We start from the raw sequence: 18,571 nt of genomic DNA, 5'->3' as shown, positions 1-18,571 counted from the left end.
ATGAATTATGCCTCAATTAAAAAAAAAGTAGCCCCAAATAAGAAGCAGCTCTGAAAAAGAAAATATAACTTAAGATATTTGAAAAAACAAGGTGAATACAGGTTCAAAAATAATTAAGATACATTTTCTTAAGGCTACCTAGAATTAGGCTTTAAAGAATTCTACCATTTCAAGTTTACCACTAGTTACTAGATACCTATTTACAAACAAGATGTTCACCTTTTTTGTTCCTTTATCAAGAGAAAAATCTACCTTCAGACTATGAGGGTGGTGATGGGGAGGGACTAGAAAACAAGATTCAAACAATCCCATGCAAATATCACATTTTTCAAATGGAAGAACTCCAAACTACACTAGTAGAACTCCAAACTGCACTAGAAGATCCAATTACTAAGACACTTTCCATTGAAATGATTTAAGTACAACTACATGGCACCAAGGTTTAGGCCTAATATAGGCCTGACAACCAAGTCCTTGTTTTCTGGAAGAAAGGCCTCAAAGTCCCACTCAATTTCACATAACAATACTTCAAAGATCAATTAGGTTTTCCTTTCCTTAATATTTTTGTTTTTGACTTCTAATCTTAAAGACTAGATTAAAACTTAGCTCATTTCCCAGGAGGCATTGCTTCCCTTTGCTCTATGAAAGAGTCCACCAAGACCTCTTCCTCAAAACCATCTAGCCCCCAGCCTCCAGCCTGTGCTTGTGATGCATCTTTCTCAACATCCTGAAAAGGTAATGTAGGTAAAATATGCTCATAAACATTAAAACTAGTTGTTAGAAAGACGTAACTAGCTTTATAATTTAAGTTTTAGAACATAAATACTTGCAGCTTAATCTGCACTGACAATGATTGTCGAAGCCTAGAATTCAACATTTACAAATTCTCATTCACACACACAAAACACACTATTATCACACAACTTGTGTCTTGAGAGAATCTTCTGCTTTTTAAATCTTTGGCCTCCCAGTCAATCCCAAGTTCAACCAACTTTTCCGAGTTCTGGTAGTTACCTGGACCACTGAGGCATTGCCACAAGACTTCTTCTCTTTTGAAACATCCTTTTTCTCTAGATATTAAGATAGCTACACCAGCTTGTTTCTTCTGTGGTGTATGTTGGTGTGGGATTATCTATTGCTTGATTTTTCATGGATGTGTTTAGCTTCTTTGGGTTGAATTTTCCCTTCTAGTGCTTTCTGTAGGGCTGGGTTTGTAGACAGGTATTGATTAAATCTGGTTTTATCCTGGAATATTTTGTTTACTCCGCCTATGGTGATTAAGAGTTTTGCTGGGTATAATAGTATGGGTTGGCATCCGTGGTCTCTTAGTGTCTGCATGAGATTTGTCCATGATCTTCTAGCTTTCATAGTCTCTATTGAGTAGTCTGGTGTTATTCTGATGGTTTACCTTTATATGTTATTTTGTCTTTTTCCTTTGCGGCTCTTAATATTTTTTCTTTGTTCTGTGTGTTTAGTGTTTTGATTATTATGTGGCGAGGGACTTTTTTTTTGGATCCAGCCTATTCGGTGTTCTGTAAGCTTCTTGTATCTTCATAGATATTTCTTTCTTTAGGTTAGGAAAGTTTTCTTCTATGATTTTGTTGAATATATTCTCTGTGCCTTTGAGTTGGTATTCTTCTCCTTCTTCTATCCCTATTATTCTTAGGTTTGGTTTTTCATGGTGTCCCAAATTTCCTGGACGTTTTGTGTTACGACTTTTTTGTCTTTAGTATTTTTTTTGACTGACGAATCTATTTTCTCTATCGTGTCTTCAGTGTGAGAGATTCTCTGTTCCATCTCTTGCAATCGGTTGGTTATGCTTGTTTCTGTATTTCCTGTTCGTTTTGTCAGGATTTCTATTTCCAGCATTCCCTCAGCATGTGTTTTCTTTATTGTCTCAAATTCATTTTTCAGATCTTGGAATGTTTCTTTCATCTGTTTAATTGCTTTTTGTTGGCTTGATTTGATTTCTTCCCATTTTTTGTTCGTTTTTTCTTCCATTTCTTTAAGGGAGTTTTTTATTTCCTCTTTAATGGAGTTTTTCATTTCCTCTTTAAGGGAAGTTTTTATTTCCTCTTTAAGAGAGTTTTTCATTTCCTCTTTAAGGAAAGTTTTTATTTCCTCTTTAAGGTAGTTTTTCATTTCCTCTTTAAGGAAAGTTTTTATTTCCTCATTGAGGGAATGTTTTATTTCTTCTTTAAGGGCCTCTATCATCTTCTTAAAGTCATTTTTAGGGTTGATCTCTTCTGTTTCTTCTGTCATGGTATGTTTAGATCTTGCAGGTGTAGAATCACTAGGTTCTGATGTTGCCATATAGGTCTTTATGTTGTTGCCTGTATTTTTGCACTGGCGTCTACTCATCTTTTCCTCTGTGCGGCGCAGGTGGTGTCTGTGTCTGAGAGTGCCTCTCTTGTTCTAATTTTTAGTCTTGGTTTAGTAGGGTTCTTGGTTAAATTGGTGCTATTGGGCTGTTTCTTCAGGGACAGCTGATTTCAGTCGGTGAATTATATACTTATGATTCTGGTGATCTGGTTTAGTGGCTAGGTAGCGCCTTCTTCTGTGTTCCCAGGTCACGTTTTGTTCATTTGTCAACTCCTCAGCTGATCTTGTTTCTTCAGACTTCAAACTGTAGTCATCTGAATCCTCTCCCAGATGGGTTTCAGCTGAGCAGGGTAGTCTCACCAACACCTCCAAGTTGTTGGGTTTCACAGGATCAGCAGTTGGGCCCTGGGTTGTCCCCAGACGGAGTGCCCAGACTCGCCCTGGTTCTGACCCACGGAGATAGCCTCTTCCCCAGGTGTTGGGGCTAGGGGCATCCCCGTTCCAAGCTGCGTACGCCCGTCTCCGTCCCCGGGCCTGTCCACCCCTGTGGCCCGCCGCCACAGGCCCACCTGCATCCACTTGTGCTTTTAATGGCCAAGCCATCTCTCCAGCCCTCACATATCCTATTCTTCCTTTTGTTTTTTGTTTTTCTTTCAAGAAAGGGTCTCTCTACATAGCCCTGGCTGTCCTGGAACCCACTCTGTAGACCAGGCTGGCCTCCAAAATGGCCTTCATGTTCATGTGGGATGATAGCTTGCTCTCAATAACAAGAGGAAGTGTGACCTCCTGAGTTTCTTAGCAAGTTCCCGCTTTTCTCATTGTCCTCCATGTGCCACTAACTGAGATGAAAGAATCTCCCCATCCTCAGAGGCAGATCTCCTCTGTGCTGGTATGCTAGAAGGTTCCCGGTGCTCAGGAGGTCTCAGCGTGGGATTCTTGCCTTTCTTTCACCATATGGCATCTCCTGGTTTACAGAGAGACGTAAGTATGGCCGAGACTTCCTGCTACGATTCCGCTTCTGCACCATCGCCTGTCAGCGGCCGGTAGGACTGGTCCTCATGGAGGGAGTGACAGACACTAAGCCAGGTAACAGGAAGAAGACCCTTCTTCACCCCGACATTTATACCTGCTTGTTTTCTAGTCTCCTCTCTCTCCCGCTTCTTAAGAAGCTTTGTTTACTTTGTGTGTGTGTGTAGATATGCGTACCATGTGCATGCAGGTGCCTGCAGAGGACAGGATAGGGCGTCAGATCCCTGGGAGCTGGAGTTACAGGTGGTTGTGAACTTTGTAAATGTGGGTACTGGGAACCGAACCTGCATCCCTCTTCAAGAGCAGCAAGTGCTTCTAACTGCTGAGCCATCTTTCCAGCCCGTTCCTAGTCTCTTCTAAAGCTAATTCTTGACCAGCTTCTGATAACGAGTTAAGAAGAAGGAGGTGAGTTGAGTGCATGCATTGGATGTATATTTGGATAAGAGCACTGGACTGTAAACCAAGAGCCCTGGGTTCTTGCCAGCTCTGAGTCTGGGTGAGCCAATTAACCTCTTTAGGATTTAGTGTTTGTAGGGAGACGATGCATGTATCACAGGGCTTTGAAACTGAGGGCAGCAGAGGGTCTGGTCACAAGAACGGCCTGCTCCTTTGGAGACGTCCAGTTTAGATAACGGTATTTTGATAGCCCCACTTTCCTGTCTCAGAAACCACTTCAGAGTAATAATGAAGATGGAATAAAAAGAGCCAAAGGCAAACCCCATCTTTTATACAGCTAGGAGATCCAAAGGTGCAAACCGCAGTGAATTGTAATGGCTACAAGGGGAAATGGGCTGGGATGCCAGAGGAAATATGGAGTCTTACCTTTGGGGCTGTATAGATCTCAGACAGAACCACACTGTATTTCCCCAAGGTGAGGCACACCATTTGAGGGACAATCCCCGAATCTCTTGCTTTTTCAACACCAAGGTGAGGCACACCATTTGAGGGACAATCCCCGAATCTCTTGCTTTTTCAACACGAGTGGAATGCATGCAGCATGATAGAAAAGTCTGCAGACTGTTTTGTTCCTGAAAGGCCGTGTGAGGAGGACTGTTCGGGAATCAGGCCGCATTTTAGTCGGCAGGCTGTTGAGTGTCTGAGGGGCGATGGCGGTTCTTCCAGAGCTGCATAGCCCTCTGGCTCCAGAGAAGTGAAGATGAATCCTGTGTTAAAAGCAAAATTCTTATTACTTAGACCATGTTCTCAGTGTTTCCTTTATATAAATAAACTTCAAATAAATAGCTGGTATAGAATACTATAGCTAACTCAAAGCTGGCCTTGCTCAAAGTAATACTGTGGAGTCTCCACTAAGTATATGAAGTAGTGGAAAACCAAAGGCAGGTAACAGATGCTCTAGAAAAGAAAGATAAGTGAAAGAGTGCTTCAAAGATAAACATTGGAGCTATGGAAATGATTATTTCTCTGTGAATAAAAAGATGAGACGATCCCTAGCTGAGGAGCTATTGGCAGTTGATGGCTTCTGAGAGTTTGTTTTCTTGAGGGATGTGGTCCCTGTGAGACTGCCTGTGATCCAGTAGATGGCCCTATTCTCTTGCACATAGTGGCAGCACTAAGTGAACTCAGTGGGTTTGAAAAAAACCACACACAAAACTGGGAGGGAACAGTGATGGGGACCCAGGGGACATTGGAAAAGGGGGAAGCTGGGAGGCCATGATTATATGCATGTGGGAAATTCTCAAACAGTAGAAGTGCTTATCTTTATAAAACAGTACAAAAACAAAACACTGGTCTTAAAACACTCAGGTCAGGCACCTAACATCAGAAGATGAAAACTAAGCCGTGGTGCTCAGAACAAAAGTAGGGAGCTGGGGTGTACGCAGTAGTAGAGCACTTCCTCGGCATATGGCCTGGAGGAGATGATACAGCTGTCTCATTCAGGGTCAGCAGCTCAGCTCAGAATTTTAAGATTACAAAATCCCCAAATAAAACAATAACAGTCTCACATGGATCACTTTATATTAAGAATAGATTATTTTGCCAGGTGGTGGTGGCACATGCCTTTATCCCAGCACTCAGGAGGCAGTGGCAGGTGAATCTCTGTGAGTTTGAGGCCAGCCTGGTCTACAGAGTGAGTTCCAGGATAGCCAGAGCTGTTATACAGAGAAACCTTGTCTCAAAAAACCATTAAAAAAAAAAAATAGAGTATTTTAAAAAAAATGAGTGCACACTTGAATGAAACATAAAATAGCACTGAAATGTAATAGCAAACAAAATTAGACCAAGATCTTTAACCTACACATGATAATCACTTCATAAGTAGAAAAGAGTTCTTGTGCTGGGCATGGTGATGCTGAGGAGGCTGAGGGGGACGAGGAGACCAAGGCCATTCAGCCTAAGCTACATAACAAGATCTGTATCAAAAAAGTGTTATAATGGGAAAGATTGAGTAACAGTGCAAACCAATTGCAGTGTTTTCACACTTGAGGTAGAGTATGGTGAGCACACATGCTCACCACATGCTTTGTTGCCCCCAGTCCAGGGCTGAACAGGCTACTGTCGAATCTCTTTAAAGACTCTCCATCCTGAAAAGCTCGCATCACTGTAGACCAGAAATGGAAAGGTTTACTCTGTGCAAATAGTTTTCTAGAGGATCTGTTTAAATATGTGAACATATTTAAGCATAACAGAAGATACAACTTCTAGTTTAATACCAGAGTTACCCAGTTTTAAATACCTATCAAAATGTGTCACCTTGTCTGTGACACTAACTTTAATGGTGACCTCCTAGTGCAAAGGGAGATGCAGTGCTGGACCGTATGGCTTGACTTCCAGAACTGACGTAGCATGTAACTAATGCTTTACCTCACCCCCACTGTGTGATATAAAATGCTGATTCTTTTCTTCCCAACGTCCTTTATGAAAGAATGATTCTTTTTTTTTAAATGATTCCTTTTTTAAGACTGATTTTTTTTTTTAATGTATGTAAGTGTTTTGCCTGCCTATATGTCTGTACACCAATTGCTTTCAGTGCCCTTAGAGGCTGGAAGAGGGTGTCCGATCCTCTGGAACAGGAGTTAAAGATGGTTGTTAGCTGCAATGTGGGTACAGGGAACTGAACCTGGGTCCTTTGCAAGAGCAACAAGTGCTCTTGACTGCCGAGCCATCTCTCCAGCCTCCACAACGATTCTTTGTTTGATTTTTTGAGACAGAGTTTCTCCGTGTAGCTCTGGATGTCCTGGAACTCACTCTGTAGACTAGACTGGCCTCGAACTCACAGAGATCTTCCTGCCTCTGCCTCCCGAGTGCTGGGATTAAAGGCATGTGTTACCATTGCCTGGCTCATAGTGATTCCTTTTTTCTTTTTTAATTTAATTTTTAAAAATTTTATTTTTTGTGTGTTTTTTTGTTGTTTTTGTTGCTGTTGTTTTATGTGTGAGTGCTCTGTCTACATGTATGCCTGCATGCCAGAAGAGGCATCAGATCTTATTATAGATGGTTGTTGCTGGGAATTGAACTCAGAACCTCTGGAAGAGCAGCCAGTGCTCTTAACTGCTGAGCCATCTCTCCAGCCCACTCATAATGATTCTTAAGTAGGATATTTAAATTAAAGCCCTCTCTTGCTAATGGTATTAAGTGTAGTGCTCTCCCCTCCCCATTTTCCACGATGGGGAATCTCTCTTGGGCATGTTATATAAGAACACAAATTCCATTAATGACTGTTTAGCACACTGGTTCTCAACTGTGAGTTGTGACTCCTTGAGGATCAAATGAACCCTTTCACAGGGGTTGCCTAAGACCATTGGAAATAATAGATATTTACATTACAATCCATAGCAGTAGCAAAATTACAGCTATGAAATAGCAATGAAATAATTTCGTGTTTGGGGTCAGCACAACATGAAGAGCTGTATTAAAGGGTCACAGCGTTAGGAAGGCGGAGAACCACTGGTTTGGCAGAGTAACAATAGTAGGTTCTCCCCTAGGGCGTGTGACCTATCTAGCCACAGGTTCTTAGCTCCAGTGGTGGTTCTGGGTATTGGTTCAGTCTTGTGAAGTGGGCCTTAAATATAGTCAGAAAGTCCCACAACATTGGTGTCACCAGTACATCAGGAGGTGCATCCTGCCAGGCTGGTCCTTGTAGCTCACCCAGGAGTTCACGTCTGGGTAAGACTGATGACTTCTCTCCTCCAGTAGCATGCAGAGCACCTTCCAGCACTCGAAAGCTAGCCAATAGGGAGAAGCTTCTAGGTCAGTACCAGTTTGATTTCTCCTTGTTTTGTCACTCAAGTATGTGGTGTCTTCAGTAATAGGGTCTTAACATCACGTTCTGAAGGGTGACCAAGAACACTGGCAGTAGCCTGTAATAGTTGGGTGTCTGTGGGACCCCACTGGCCAAAAGAGGTAACCCATTCTAGATACTGTGTTTTTTGTTAGCCTGTTGTGTCTAGTGGTGCCATCTTATAGGGTAACTAACTCCATATCTCTGCTTTTCATCTATGTATAGATGACTTTTTCAAAAGGTCTTTAGTATTAAAATGAGGATTCCACACTTGTGGCCTAAATACTTCCCAAAGCTGCCATTCTTCATATCGTTGTTTTCTGGAGAATTAGGATTTCAACTTATGAGTGTGTAAGGGTTCACAAATATCCACACTGTTGAAGACACTAAAGAGATTCCCTGTGTTTCCTTTCTCATGGACAGTTGTGTGTTTGCATTGGGCTTTACTCTGTGGTCCAGGATGGCCTAAAACTTACTATGTAGTAGCACAGACTGGCCTGGAACTCCCAGGACTTCTCCTCTCTCAGCCTTCCGAGTGTTAGTATTATAGGTGTGAGCCACCACACTTGGCACTTAAAGGTTTTACAAAGTGCAGTGGCTGTTTCTGTGGGTACCAGAGATGCAGCTCATGTCCTCACACTTGTGGTGTGTTACTCTGACTCACTGACCCACCCTCCTAGCACTTCAAATTAAAGATAGTTTCAGATGATTTTATGTGTATGAATGTTTTGCTTGCATTGTGTCTGTGCACCATAGGTATGCGTGGTGCCCAGAGGCCAGAAGAGGTGTCAGATCTTCTAGAACTGGAGTTACAGATGGTTGTGAGACAGCATGTGGGTGCTGGGTCCTTTGTAAGAGCACCAAGTGCTCTGAACTGCTGAGCCATCTCTCCAGCCTCCACTTCAGGTTTTTAATAAGAGCAAACCATGTCTGAAATTTAGTAATTATAGAAGAAACAGCTGCCAGTCGATGACTTTTGTAAGTCACTGGTTAAACTGACTAGAAGGTTACTGGGAAAGACTGGTCAGCTTCCCGAGCAGGGAAGTTCTGAATCTAGAATGCCTACTGGCTTGTATATATATGCCAAGGCTCTTCCTTCCAAGTACTTGCTTGGTTGGCCACTTCCATCAAGGAATAGGACCTGGAAAAGATGTTGCAGCTGTGTAGAAAGAACTACATCTCATGTGAGGCCTTGAGTCCTGGATAACTACCAGAATGGTGCTGTTTGGACACAGAACTGCATGCATGGAAAGTACCAAGTGGTGTGGGAAACATTCTTTCCAGTTTTGCTGAGAAGAAGCCAGGTGTGGTGGCATATGCCTTTAAGCCAGCACTTGGAGGCAGCACTTGGGAGGCAGAGACAGGGGATCTGTGTGAATTTGAGGCTAGCCTGGTCTACATAGCAAGTTCCAGGACAGCCAGAGCTAATAAGAGAGATCCTGTATCAACAAAACGAAACAAACCAACCAATATTGCTGAGAAGAAAAGACTGAGGCCTTAGCTCAGTAGCAGAGTGCTTGTCTCACAAGTGCAAGGCTCTGGGTTCAATCCCCAGCACCACCCCAAAATAATAATAAACAAATACATGAACACACAGCCTGCTGGTTACTGTGATTTGTCTTGTATATTGTAGTGATGAAGGGTACAACTCCAAGTGAAGAGTTAGCATTAGAATGTTGAAGTTTCAAGTAATACATCATTAGTAACCATGATGTGACTGGTGAGGCGGAGTGGTCAGGAAATCACACAGTCTGTAACACAAGATGCTTTGTTCAAAATAGAAGAAAAGTGTTCGGCCTCCAGCACCATAAAGAACAGAAACCAAAGCCACTGAAGCTCCCCAGAGATGCTTTCTTTAAGCATCTTCAGTGGCATCCCTGTTAGGGTGAGGGGCAAGACAGGGACACCTGCTGTGATTGATGTTGGAACAGAGAAGCCAACAGTAGAAGCAAAAGAAAACACAAGTCTTCAGATTGGTACTTGGTGACACCTCTGTGTAAATTGGTTGAGAGAAACAACCAAGGCCAATAGCATTAAAATGAAGATAATCCTGGGAAGTAGCTGGTTGTAAATTAATAGGTAGCAATCAGCAGTGGTCACATACTATGTTCTTATTTTGTTTAAGACACAATGAAAGCAAGATTCTGTTTATAGGAGGAACAACAAAATAAATGATAGAAAAAAAAGCAGATACAGAAAATAGGATTTCCTTCCATCTGAATTACCAATTTTACCCTTAGTTAAAAACTCTATTTAGGTGAAATTCATATAGTACAAAATCCACTTATCTAAAGTTCACTGGCTCTTAGTATATTTCAGAGTTGGCGTAGCCATGACTACAATGTAATTTTAGAACATTTTGTTCTTGTCCTGTGATATACTTCATACTGGGGACTAAACTCAGGACCATGTGTTTGCTAAGCAAGCACTCTGTCCCTGAGCTAAATTCTTTTTTTTTTTTTTTTTTAAAGATTTATTTATTTATTTAGAAGAGGGCATCAGATCTCATTACAGATGATTGTGAGCCACCATATGGGTGCTGGGAATTGAACTCAGGACCTCCGAAAGGGCAGCCAGTGTTCTTAACCTCTGAGCCATCTCTCCAGCCCATGAGCTAAATTCTTGAGTCTTAGTTGTAGAACATTTTTATCACCACTCAGAGAACTTCCATACACACTGGTGGTCAGTTTCCATTCATTTTCCTCATGTCAAAAATTGAAGGGCCATAGATGTGTGAATTTCTGGACGTTTAAAGTTTTTTAAAAAATTTTCTTCCATTCAATATAGTATAATTATGTCCTTTCCCCTCCCCCAACTCCAACTCCTTGGGAATCCTCCTCACCTCCTGACCCACCAACTCTATGTTCTCTCTCTCTGTCTCAAAAAAAAAAAAAAAGCAAAAAAAGATCAGTAAGACAATAACTATCAAAATGAAATAAAAAGTATACAAAGAACATGGGGTCCATATTGTGTTGGCTACTTCTGGGCATGGGGCCTGCCCTCGAATGTGGTTGATATACCCCATGACACTCCACTGAAGAACATTGGTTTTTCCTTTCCCAGCATGTTTGAGTTGCAAACAGCTTCTTGGTTAGGGGTGGCACTTGGTGTCCGTTCCCCTTCTCGGTGCTGGGAATTGGTGTGGTTTGAACCTGTGCGGGTCTTGTGCTTGTGATCACAGCCCCTGTGGAGTCTGGAACACACCGTTCCCTTGGAGTCATCCACCACCTCTGGCTCTTAGAATCTTTCTGTCTCCTTCTCCTTAGAGATCCTGGGGCCTTGAGAGGAGGGGTTTGATGAAGACATCCCATTTAGGACTGGATGCTCCGAAGTCTCTCACTCTGCACTTTGTCCTGTTGTGGGTCTCTGTGTTAATTCCCATCTACCACAGAAGAAGCTTCTCTGCTGGGGGCTGAGCGATGCTCCTATATCACTCAGGATCATTGTTTCTAGGGCCATCCATTTACTTGAAAATTTCATAGTCTCATTTTCTTAACAGTTGAATAATATTCCATTGTGCATTGTACCATATTTCTATTATCCATCCATGAGTTGATGGACATCTGAGCTATTTCTAATTTCTGGCTCTTATAAGTAGAGCAGCAATGAACACGGATGAGCAAGTATCTCTATAGTAAGATGTAGAGTCCTTTGAGTGCATGCTCACCAGTAGAGTCCTTTGAGTAGACCCTGATTTCCATGGGGGCTGCACCAGTTTGCACTTCCAACAGCAGGGAGTAAGTGTCCACATCCCCACAGCATGAGCTGTCATTTGCTTTATTGATCTTGACCATTCTGACTGGGAAAAGATGAAATCTCAAAATAGTTTTAATTTGGATTTCCCTGATGGCTAAAGATGTTGAACGTTTTAAAAGTGTTTCTCAATCATTTGTGTTTCATCTTTTGATGAAACTCTAGTTCTATTCCCCATTTTTAAATTGGGTTATTTTTTTCTTGATTTTTTTTTTAGTTCTTTATTTCTAGATACTAACTCTCTCTCTCTCTCTCTCTCTCTCTCTCTCTCTCTCTCTCTTTCTCTCTTTCCACACGCACACACACACGAACACATAAAATTAGTAAAGTTTTTCCCCTATTTTGTAGGCTGCCACTTTTCTCGAATGATGGTGTCCTTTGCTGTTCGGAAGCTTTTAAGCTTCACGAGGTTCCCTGGTTAATTGTTGATCTTACTGCCTGTGCTGTTCAGAAAGTCTTTTACTGCACCAGTGAGTTCAAGTCTATTCCCTACTCTCTCTCCTATCAGATTCAGGGTATCTGGTCTTTTTTGAGGTTCTATTATCATTCTTTTACAGACAGCTCTCCAATTTGACCAGCGCCATTTGTTGAAGATGCTCTCTTTTCTCCAGGGTGTATTTTTGGTGTCTTTGTTAAAAAAAGAATCACATGCCTATAGGTGTATAGAATTCTGTCTGAGTCTTTACATTATCCCATTGATCAACATGTCTGTTTTCATTCTAATACCATGCTGGTTTTATTACTACAGCCCTGTAAAACAACTTGAAATCTGAGACGGTGATACTTCAGCAGTTCTTTTATACTCAGAATTGCTTTAGCTATTCTAGTGTGTGTGTGTGTTTGTGTGTGTGTGTGTCTGTCTGTCTCCATATCAAGCTGAAGATTATTTTTTTCAAATTTTGTGAATTGTGTTGGAACTTCGATGGGATTGCACTGAATTGGTAAGTTGTTTTTGGTAGGATGGCCATTTTCACAGTATTAATCCTACCAATCTGTGAGAATGGGAGATTTTTCCATCTCTTGGTGCATTCTTCAGTTTCTTTCTTCAGTGCCTTTCACTTGCTTAGTTAGAGTTACCTCAAGGTATTTTATTTTTATTTATTTTTTGAGGTTATTGTGAAAGGTACTGTTTATGTGTTTTTTTTCCCAGTATGCTTGTCATTTGTATATAGCGATGGCTACTTACTTTTGTGTGCTAATTTTGTATAAGGAATTTGTAGCATTGGTTGCCCCTGTACAAGAAGAATGAATGGTGAGTGTTGAGTAGGAGGGACTCTTGACTGGTTGATTTTCTTCTTAATTCTGTACTCTGGGACTGCATAACCTATTTAAAACATGCAGGGTTTTAAGCCTTGGTTCCTCTGCCTCCTTTTATCACTGTTTTCTTTTCCCTTTCCCTTCTTGACCTCCTGGAGCAGTGCAGCCAGGGTCTGAGAGGGGTCTGAAGGTGAAAGGTTCTGAGCCTGCTGCACAGGGTGTGGATAACAAGACCTTTTCCTCTCTGGCTCCCTACAGATCGACCTGCTGGTTGGGCCGAGAGTATCTTTGAGGAAGAGATATCAGAACTTGAGCCTGTCTTCTCCAGGTAAACTTCTTTCCAGTTCTTTCCAGTTTTCAGTCCAGGCAGGAGAGAGCTCCTCACTGGCTGTGCTGAGGCTGACTGGGGGACTACTTTTTCTAAGCTCCCTCTTTTCCCTAAGAAGCTTATCGAGGGCATGCGTATATGCAAAAGCCAAGGTCATGTTCTTACAGGTGAAGAGCCCATGCAGTCCTTCCTCGAGGGAGAAAGGCTCCCAGGAGACAATGCTGGCTCACACGCAAACACTGGTGTTCTTTACCAGGCAGATGGAGAATAGGGATGAGGAGTGTAAGAGGGTCCCAGCTTTCATTTCTGTTTCTGTGTTGATTTCTGCAGAGATCTCCAGCCTCTTGTTAGTATGGGAAGGAGTTTGATGAGACTGAGTAATGTATTAGTTTTCCTGCTGTGTAAAAAGCCCGTGACAGAGGCAGCCAAGGGAGGAAGGGCTTATTATCCAGGAAGCAGAGCCATGGCCGGTCATGTGCACCTGCAGTCAGGGAACAGGAACCGAATGCCAGTGCTTTGCCTGCTTTCTCCTTTGTTAAGTCCGAGACCTCTGCCCGTGGAATGTGCCACCCACAGTTAAGGTGGGCTTCCTTCAACCTAATCTAGATAATTCCTCACAGGCATGCCCAGACGTGATTCTAAGATCCTGTCAAGTTGACAACATTAACCAGTACAACTCTACCCCTTGTCACTTGGACAACTAACCACACCACTTTTAAGCCTTATCTTTCTTCCCCATGTCCCATGGTTCATGGCAATCTTACAATACAAAATGCATTCAGCCCAACTTCAAAAGTCCCCATAGTCTCTAACAGTTCCAACATTATTTAAAAGTGTAAGTGACGAGCCTCTTCTGACACCAGGAACTCTCTTCACTGTAAGCCCCTAGGTAGGAAGCTGTGTGTGGAGGCACACACCTTTAATCTCAGCACTTGATCTTTGTGAATCTGAAACCAGCCCAGCTGGGGTACAAAGTGAATTCTAGGCCAGCCAAGGCTACATCGTGAAACCATGTCTCAAAAAAATTAAAAGCAAAACAAAACAAACCCAAACAACAAAAAGAAGTTACATACTTCCAACATACAATGGCACAGAGTAACCATTCCCTTTCCAAAAGACCAGGACCCAGCAGGGACTAAACCTTGAAGCTCCATATTGGGAATCAGGCTCATGACAGCATCATCTGGATTCTAAAAGCTTGGGTAGTCCCGCCTTTCCGGCTCTGCTGCCCATAGCACACATGGTTCTCTCTCAGGCTAGCTCTGCTCCACACTTCCAGCTGTTCTTGGTGGAGATGCCATGGTTGTGGCATCTCCAGTATTCTGGTGTCTTAGTTACTGTCCTGTTGCTGTGATGGAACACCATGCCCAAGGCAGATTTTAAAAGAAAGCATTTAATTAGGGGTTGCATACAATTCCAGAGTGTTAGTCCATGGCCATCATGGCAGGGAACACAGGGGCAGCAGGAAGGCACGGTGCTGGAGCAGTAGCCGAGAGCTCACATCTGATCCACAGGAAGCAGGCAGAGAGAGGAGAGAGAGAGACCGGGCCTGGTGTAGGCTTTTGAAACCTCAACGCTCACCCCCAGTGACACACTTTCTCCACCCAGGCCACATCTCCTAATCCTTTCCAAACAGTTCCACTAGCTGGGGACCAGTATTCAAACTACCACAGCTCAGGGCTCCACTGAAACTTAGACTCTCTCTTTACAACCTTACACAGCCTCTCAGAACTTCCTTACAGGAACTAACACTGCCACACATTTCCTGGTGTCAGCAACCTTTGAAATCGTCATTAGGTATTATCCTTTAAAAATATTCGTCAAACCCACGGAGGAAGTGGCCTGAGGGAAAATGTAATGTTTTTGTTAGCTGACGTCTTACCTTCTGTCCTTGTAGGACTATAGGCACCATCCAGCACTGCCTCCACCTGACCTCAGTATATACCCATTTCCTGCCCCAGCATGGCCGCCCAGAGGTCACAACGATGCCCTTAGGTCTTGGGATGACGGTGGATTACATTTTTTTCTCAGCCGAATCCTGTGAGAATGAGAATCGAGCTGGTAAGCCTGGTGAACCAGGGTTTTCTAAAAGCTACCTGAGGGTGTCTGGGAATAGCGGGTGGTAGGTGTCTTTGGTGGCTTGGGTTCCAGGAGCCTGAGCACCACAGAAGTGGGCGCCGTGCCAGCCTCATGCACACTCTTTCTGCAGGCTGCCCGTTTGCTTTCTGCTCCTCTTGTAGTGTCAGGGTTGGGGTGGGGACAGCCGTTCCTGTTCTCACCACAGAGATAAAAGTAGAGCACTGAGAGAAACCAGGCTTGTCTAGGGCCAGAAGTCGGGGAGGGCTTGGTGGGTCAGACCCTGCTTCTGCTTGTCACTAGTTATGGTGAGCAGTGTACCATTCCTGTGCCTAGTGTGCTTATTACTTTTACAGTGTTTGGATTAATTGCCCACACTTGGAATCATGTTTTATATAAGGAGTCTATATTTCTTCCTTTCCTTTCTTTTTTTAAAAAAGATTTATTTGTTATGTGTACAAGTATTCTACCTGCATGTATGCAGCCAGGCCAGAAGAGGGCACCAGATCTAACTACAGGTGGTTGTGAGCCACCATGTGGTTGCTGGGAATTGAACTCAGGAACTCTGGAAGAGCAGCCACTGCCCCCCACCTCTGAGCCATCGCTCCAGCCCCTGGAGTCTATATTTGTTTGTCTTGAAAAATCAAACGCTTTGTAATGTTGGGCCCAGAGCATGTGTTCCGTTTGTCCCTGTGTCCCTGTACCTGTCTTCCTTCACTGATGTTATCACAGGGAAGCCTTCTAGTCAGCCTGTCGGGTGGGGTGTGTGTGTGTGCACACACGCATGTGCATGCTATTCAATTCAAAGTGCGAGTTCTGACTGAGGTCCATGTCTACCATGCAGCGTGGCTGCTGGCTCTTGTACCTACTGGCTTCTGCTTTGTGCTCCAGATCACAGGCTGGATCGCGATGGGACTCTCAAGCTCCTGGGCCGCCTCTCCCTCCTCTCTGAAGAGATTCTCTGGGCTGCCAATGGCTTACCCAACCCCTTCTACTCTTCAGACCATCTCTGCCTGCTCGCCAGCTTCGGCATGGAAGTCACTGCCCCATGAGGGCCCCAGGGAAAGAACTCACTGGATGGACGACTGCAAAGGCCCGTGCTGTGGAAACTTCTGTCCCTCCCCTCATTTCCTCCTGCCCGTGGTTAGACTCTCTCCAGGCCTGTCCACGTTCTCTGCCTGTGGTCCCTGCCCTGCCCCAACCTCTTCCCCATCCTGTGCCACATGCTAGGTGGCCCTGGGAGAGGTGGAAAGCGTTCCTCTTCCTTCCATGTACCCAGAGCCCCTCCCCCATTGATGTTTAATGACCAGGGTTGCGGGAGTTATTGATCTCATTGGTTATTTGCTTTCAGGCCATTTCTTGGTGACACCCTCTGACCTAACTTCTCCCTCCCTTTATGACCTCTGGGCTGGCATACACATGCAAGGTGTGTGTAAAGCATGAGTTCTCTTGGGGTGGGACTGCCCAGCACTGCCAGGCCTGCCTCTGCCTAGTCCACATGCCACCATGAGGTGCTGGGGTAAGGGCAGGTTGAGAGCATGGCACAGGCGCTGTGTGCTACCTGGAGGCAGCAGGTGTAGGACCCTTTACCCTCCAAGGTTCCTTAGTCAGCTAGGCAGCCTGGCATACTTGTGATTTCTGCAGACAGATTGGCCACAGCCTGGAGCAGCAGCTCAGGGATGCACCATATACCAGCACTCCTCAGACCTGGATGATTTTGGTAGGACTTCTCTGAGGAAGGCAATTTGAAGTCTTGTGTTGGGGTTCAGTGGGCTGGCACAGTGGTGTGAAGTTTAAAGCATTTTAGGAAAAGAAGAATGAACCTTCATGGAACTGTAGTCTCACTGGACTCTGCAGAACTGGGCAAGAGTTGGAGTCCCAGTAGAAAGAGCAAGAGGCTGTACAGCTGCCTTCACCAGGACTGGAGCCCCAGGGGGCGCGTTCTCTGACCTTTGCGCACCTAAGAGAGTTTCTTTTCTCCTTCTCACTCTACTCCCCCGCCCCCGTCTCCTGCCTTCCTTGTTCTTCTGTTTCCTCTCTAGAGAAGACTGCTGTTCAGTCACTCCAAACCATCTCAAGAGCCTGGCTTTGGGCAAACTAGGTCCAAGAACTCAGGGTGAAAGTGCTTGCAGATTTGCTCTGCCTTTCCTCCCCAGACATGGGACCCCTGATCCACTCGAGACCCCTGTAGCCCGTGCCATGTCACCTGCATGCCTTACTCATCGCCGGGGTGCGGCGGGGTCCTTGGGCAGATCCTCCGCACAGCTTTAACTCAGTGTCCGCTGGCCCTCGTTGGTTTGTCCACTCCATTTCCCCCGGAGACTGGAGGCTGTGCCTAGGGATGGTGGGCCAGAACTTTTCCTTTCTTTGAAAACCAAAGCCCTGGCTGGAATGCTGCTGCACTGCTGATTCTCAGCTTCCCGAGCTCAGGTTCTGGGGGACCTTCTTTTCCTGTGTGTGTCTGTTTTTAAGTTTTGTTTTCTGGGTACTGGACATACGCCTGTCTGAGCCCCAGGCCTGTCTGTCCACGGCCCATTTTTCACCATCTCTCTCTCTGGTACCTCCTGAGATGGTTTCACAACCGTGCCCTGTCCTCAGGACAAGGGCCAATGACTAGTCCCTCTGCCAGGAAATGCAGGTTCGGCTGCTAAAGAAGGTGGAGGGCTAGAGTTTGATGGTTTATCTTTTCCCTGTTTCTTACTTGTTTCTGTTATAGAAATGAAGTGTGGGGGTTTAAAAGGCATTTAAACTGCGCTCTGTAGCCGGCAGAACCAGGCAACGTTTTTCCCAATAAAGGCTTATCATGCCCCCTCCATTGTTGTCTTTTCTCTGGGACTCTGAGAGGCATGGGGTTGAGAGAGCTGGAGGATGTGGTGGGCAGAGAGGGTCTGAGGAGCCTTGATCCTGGGGCTGGGGCCTTAGGTGGGGGTGGAGCCTTAGGTGGGGGTGGGCCTTAGGTGGGGGTGGGGCCTTAGGTGGGGGTGGGGCCTTAGGTGGAGGTGGAGCCTTAGGTGAGGGTGGAGCCTTAGGTGAGGGTGGAGCCTTAGGTGGAGGTGGAGCCTTAGGTGGGGGTGGGCCTTAGGTGGGGGTGGGCTTAGGTGAGGGTGGAGCCTTAGGTGGGGTGGGGCCTTAGGTGGGGGTGGGGCCTTGGATCTAAGTGGAGAAGAGAATTTTTTGCCATCTGCTTGTTATCTTCCCTGTGCTCTGGGGCTGGACAGGCACAGGTTTTGAGTGAAGTCCCCTGCCCTGCCCTTTGCAGGGTGCAGCTCCTTCTCTGTCCCCCCTGTGAGAAGAGAAGGGTTCTAATTTAGCTGCTTTTCGCTCTTACACCATCTGCTGCCTTCGTCTCTCTGTAGACTGTAGACTTTTGCAGATGAGTCAGTGTGGAAAGCGGGATGTTTCTGGTCAAAGCAATGGCAGCTGCGGGAGGCATGATGTGTGTGGCAGATGCCCCTTGCCGGGTGTCTATTTCTGATCATCCCTCGTAGTCCGGAGCCAGGACTGCGCTGTGGGCCATCTGTCGTTGGAAACACTTCTCTTTCTAGCTGGCCTAACTGCTGGTACTT

At 44.8% G+C, this 18,571-nt stretch overlaps 1 protein-coding gene across 3 annotated transcripts in view; it reads left to right on the top strand.

Annotated features, from left to right (window-relative positions):
- The window catches only part of Angel1 (angel homolog 1), a 40,067-nt gene extending 22,249 nt beyond the window's left edge, over positions 1-17,818 (top strand). For all 3 annotated transcript variants that reach the window (XM_037210738.1, XM_028876183.2, XM_037210739.1), the window contains 4 exons: positions 3,298-3,408; positions 12,860-12,929; positions 14,827-14,990; positions 15,897-17,818. In XM_037210738.1, the coding sequence (XP_037066633.1) occupies positions 3,298-3,408; positions 12,860-12,929; positions 14,827-14,990; positions 15,897-16,057 (506 nt within the window). In that variant the 3' untranslated portion in view covers positions 16,058-17,818. The remainder of the gene's footprint in view (positions 1-3,297; positions 3,409-12,859; positions 12,930-14,826; positions 14,991-15,896) is intronic.
- Positions 17,819-18,571: the final 753 nt, after the last annotated feature.

The sequence above is a fragment of the Peromyscus leucopus genome, chromosome 14 (genome assembly GCF_004664715.2).
Source record: "Peromyscus leucopus breed LL Stock chromosome 14, UCI_PerLeu_2.1, whole genome shotgun sequence".
Classification (NCBI taxonomy): domain Eukaryota; kingdom Metazoa; phylum Chordata; class Mammalia; order Rodentia; family Cricetidae; genus Peromyscus; species Peromyscus leucopus.
The sequence above is the reverse complement of the archived record's forward strand: the minus strand, read 5'-3'. Positions and strand labels throughout refer to the sequence as shown.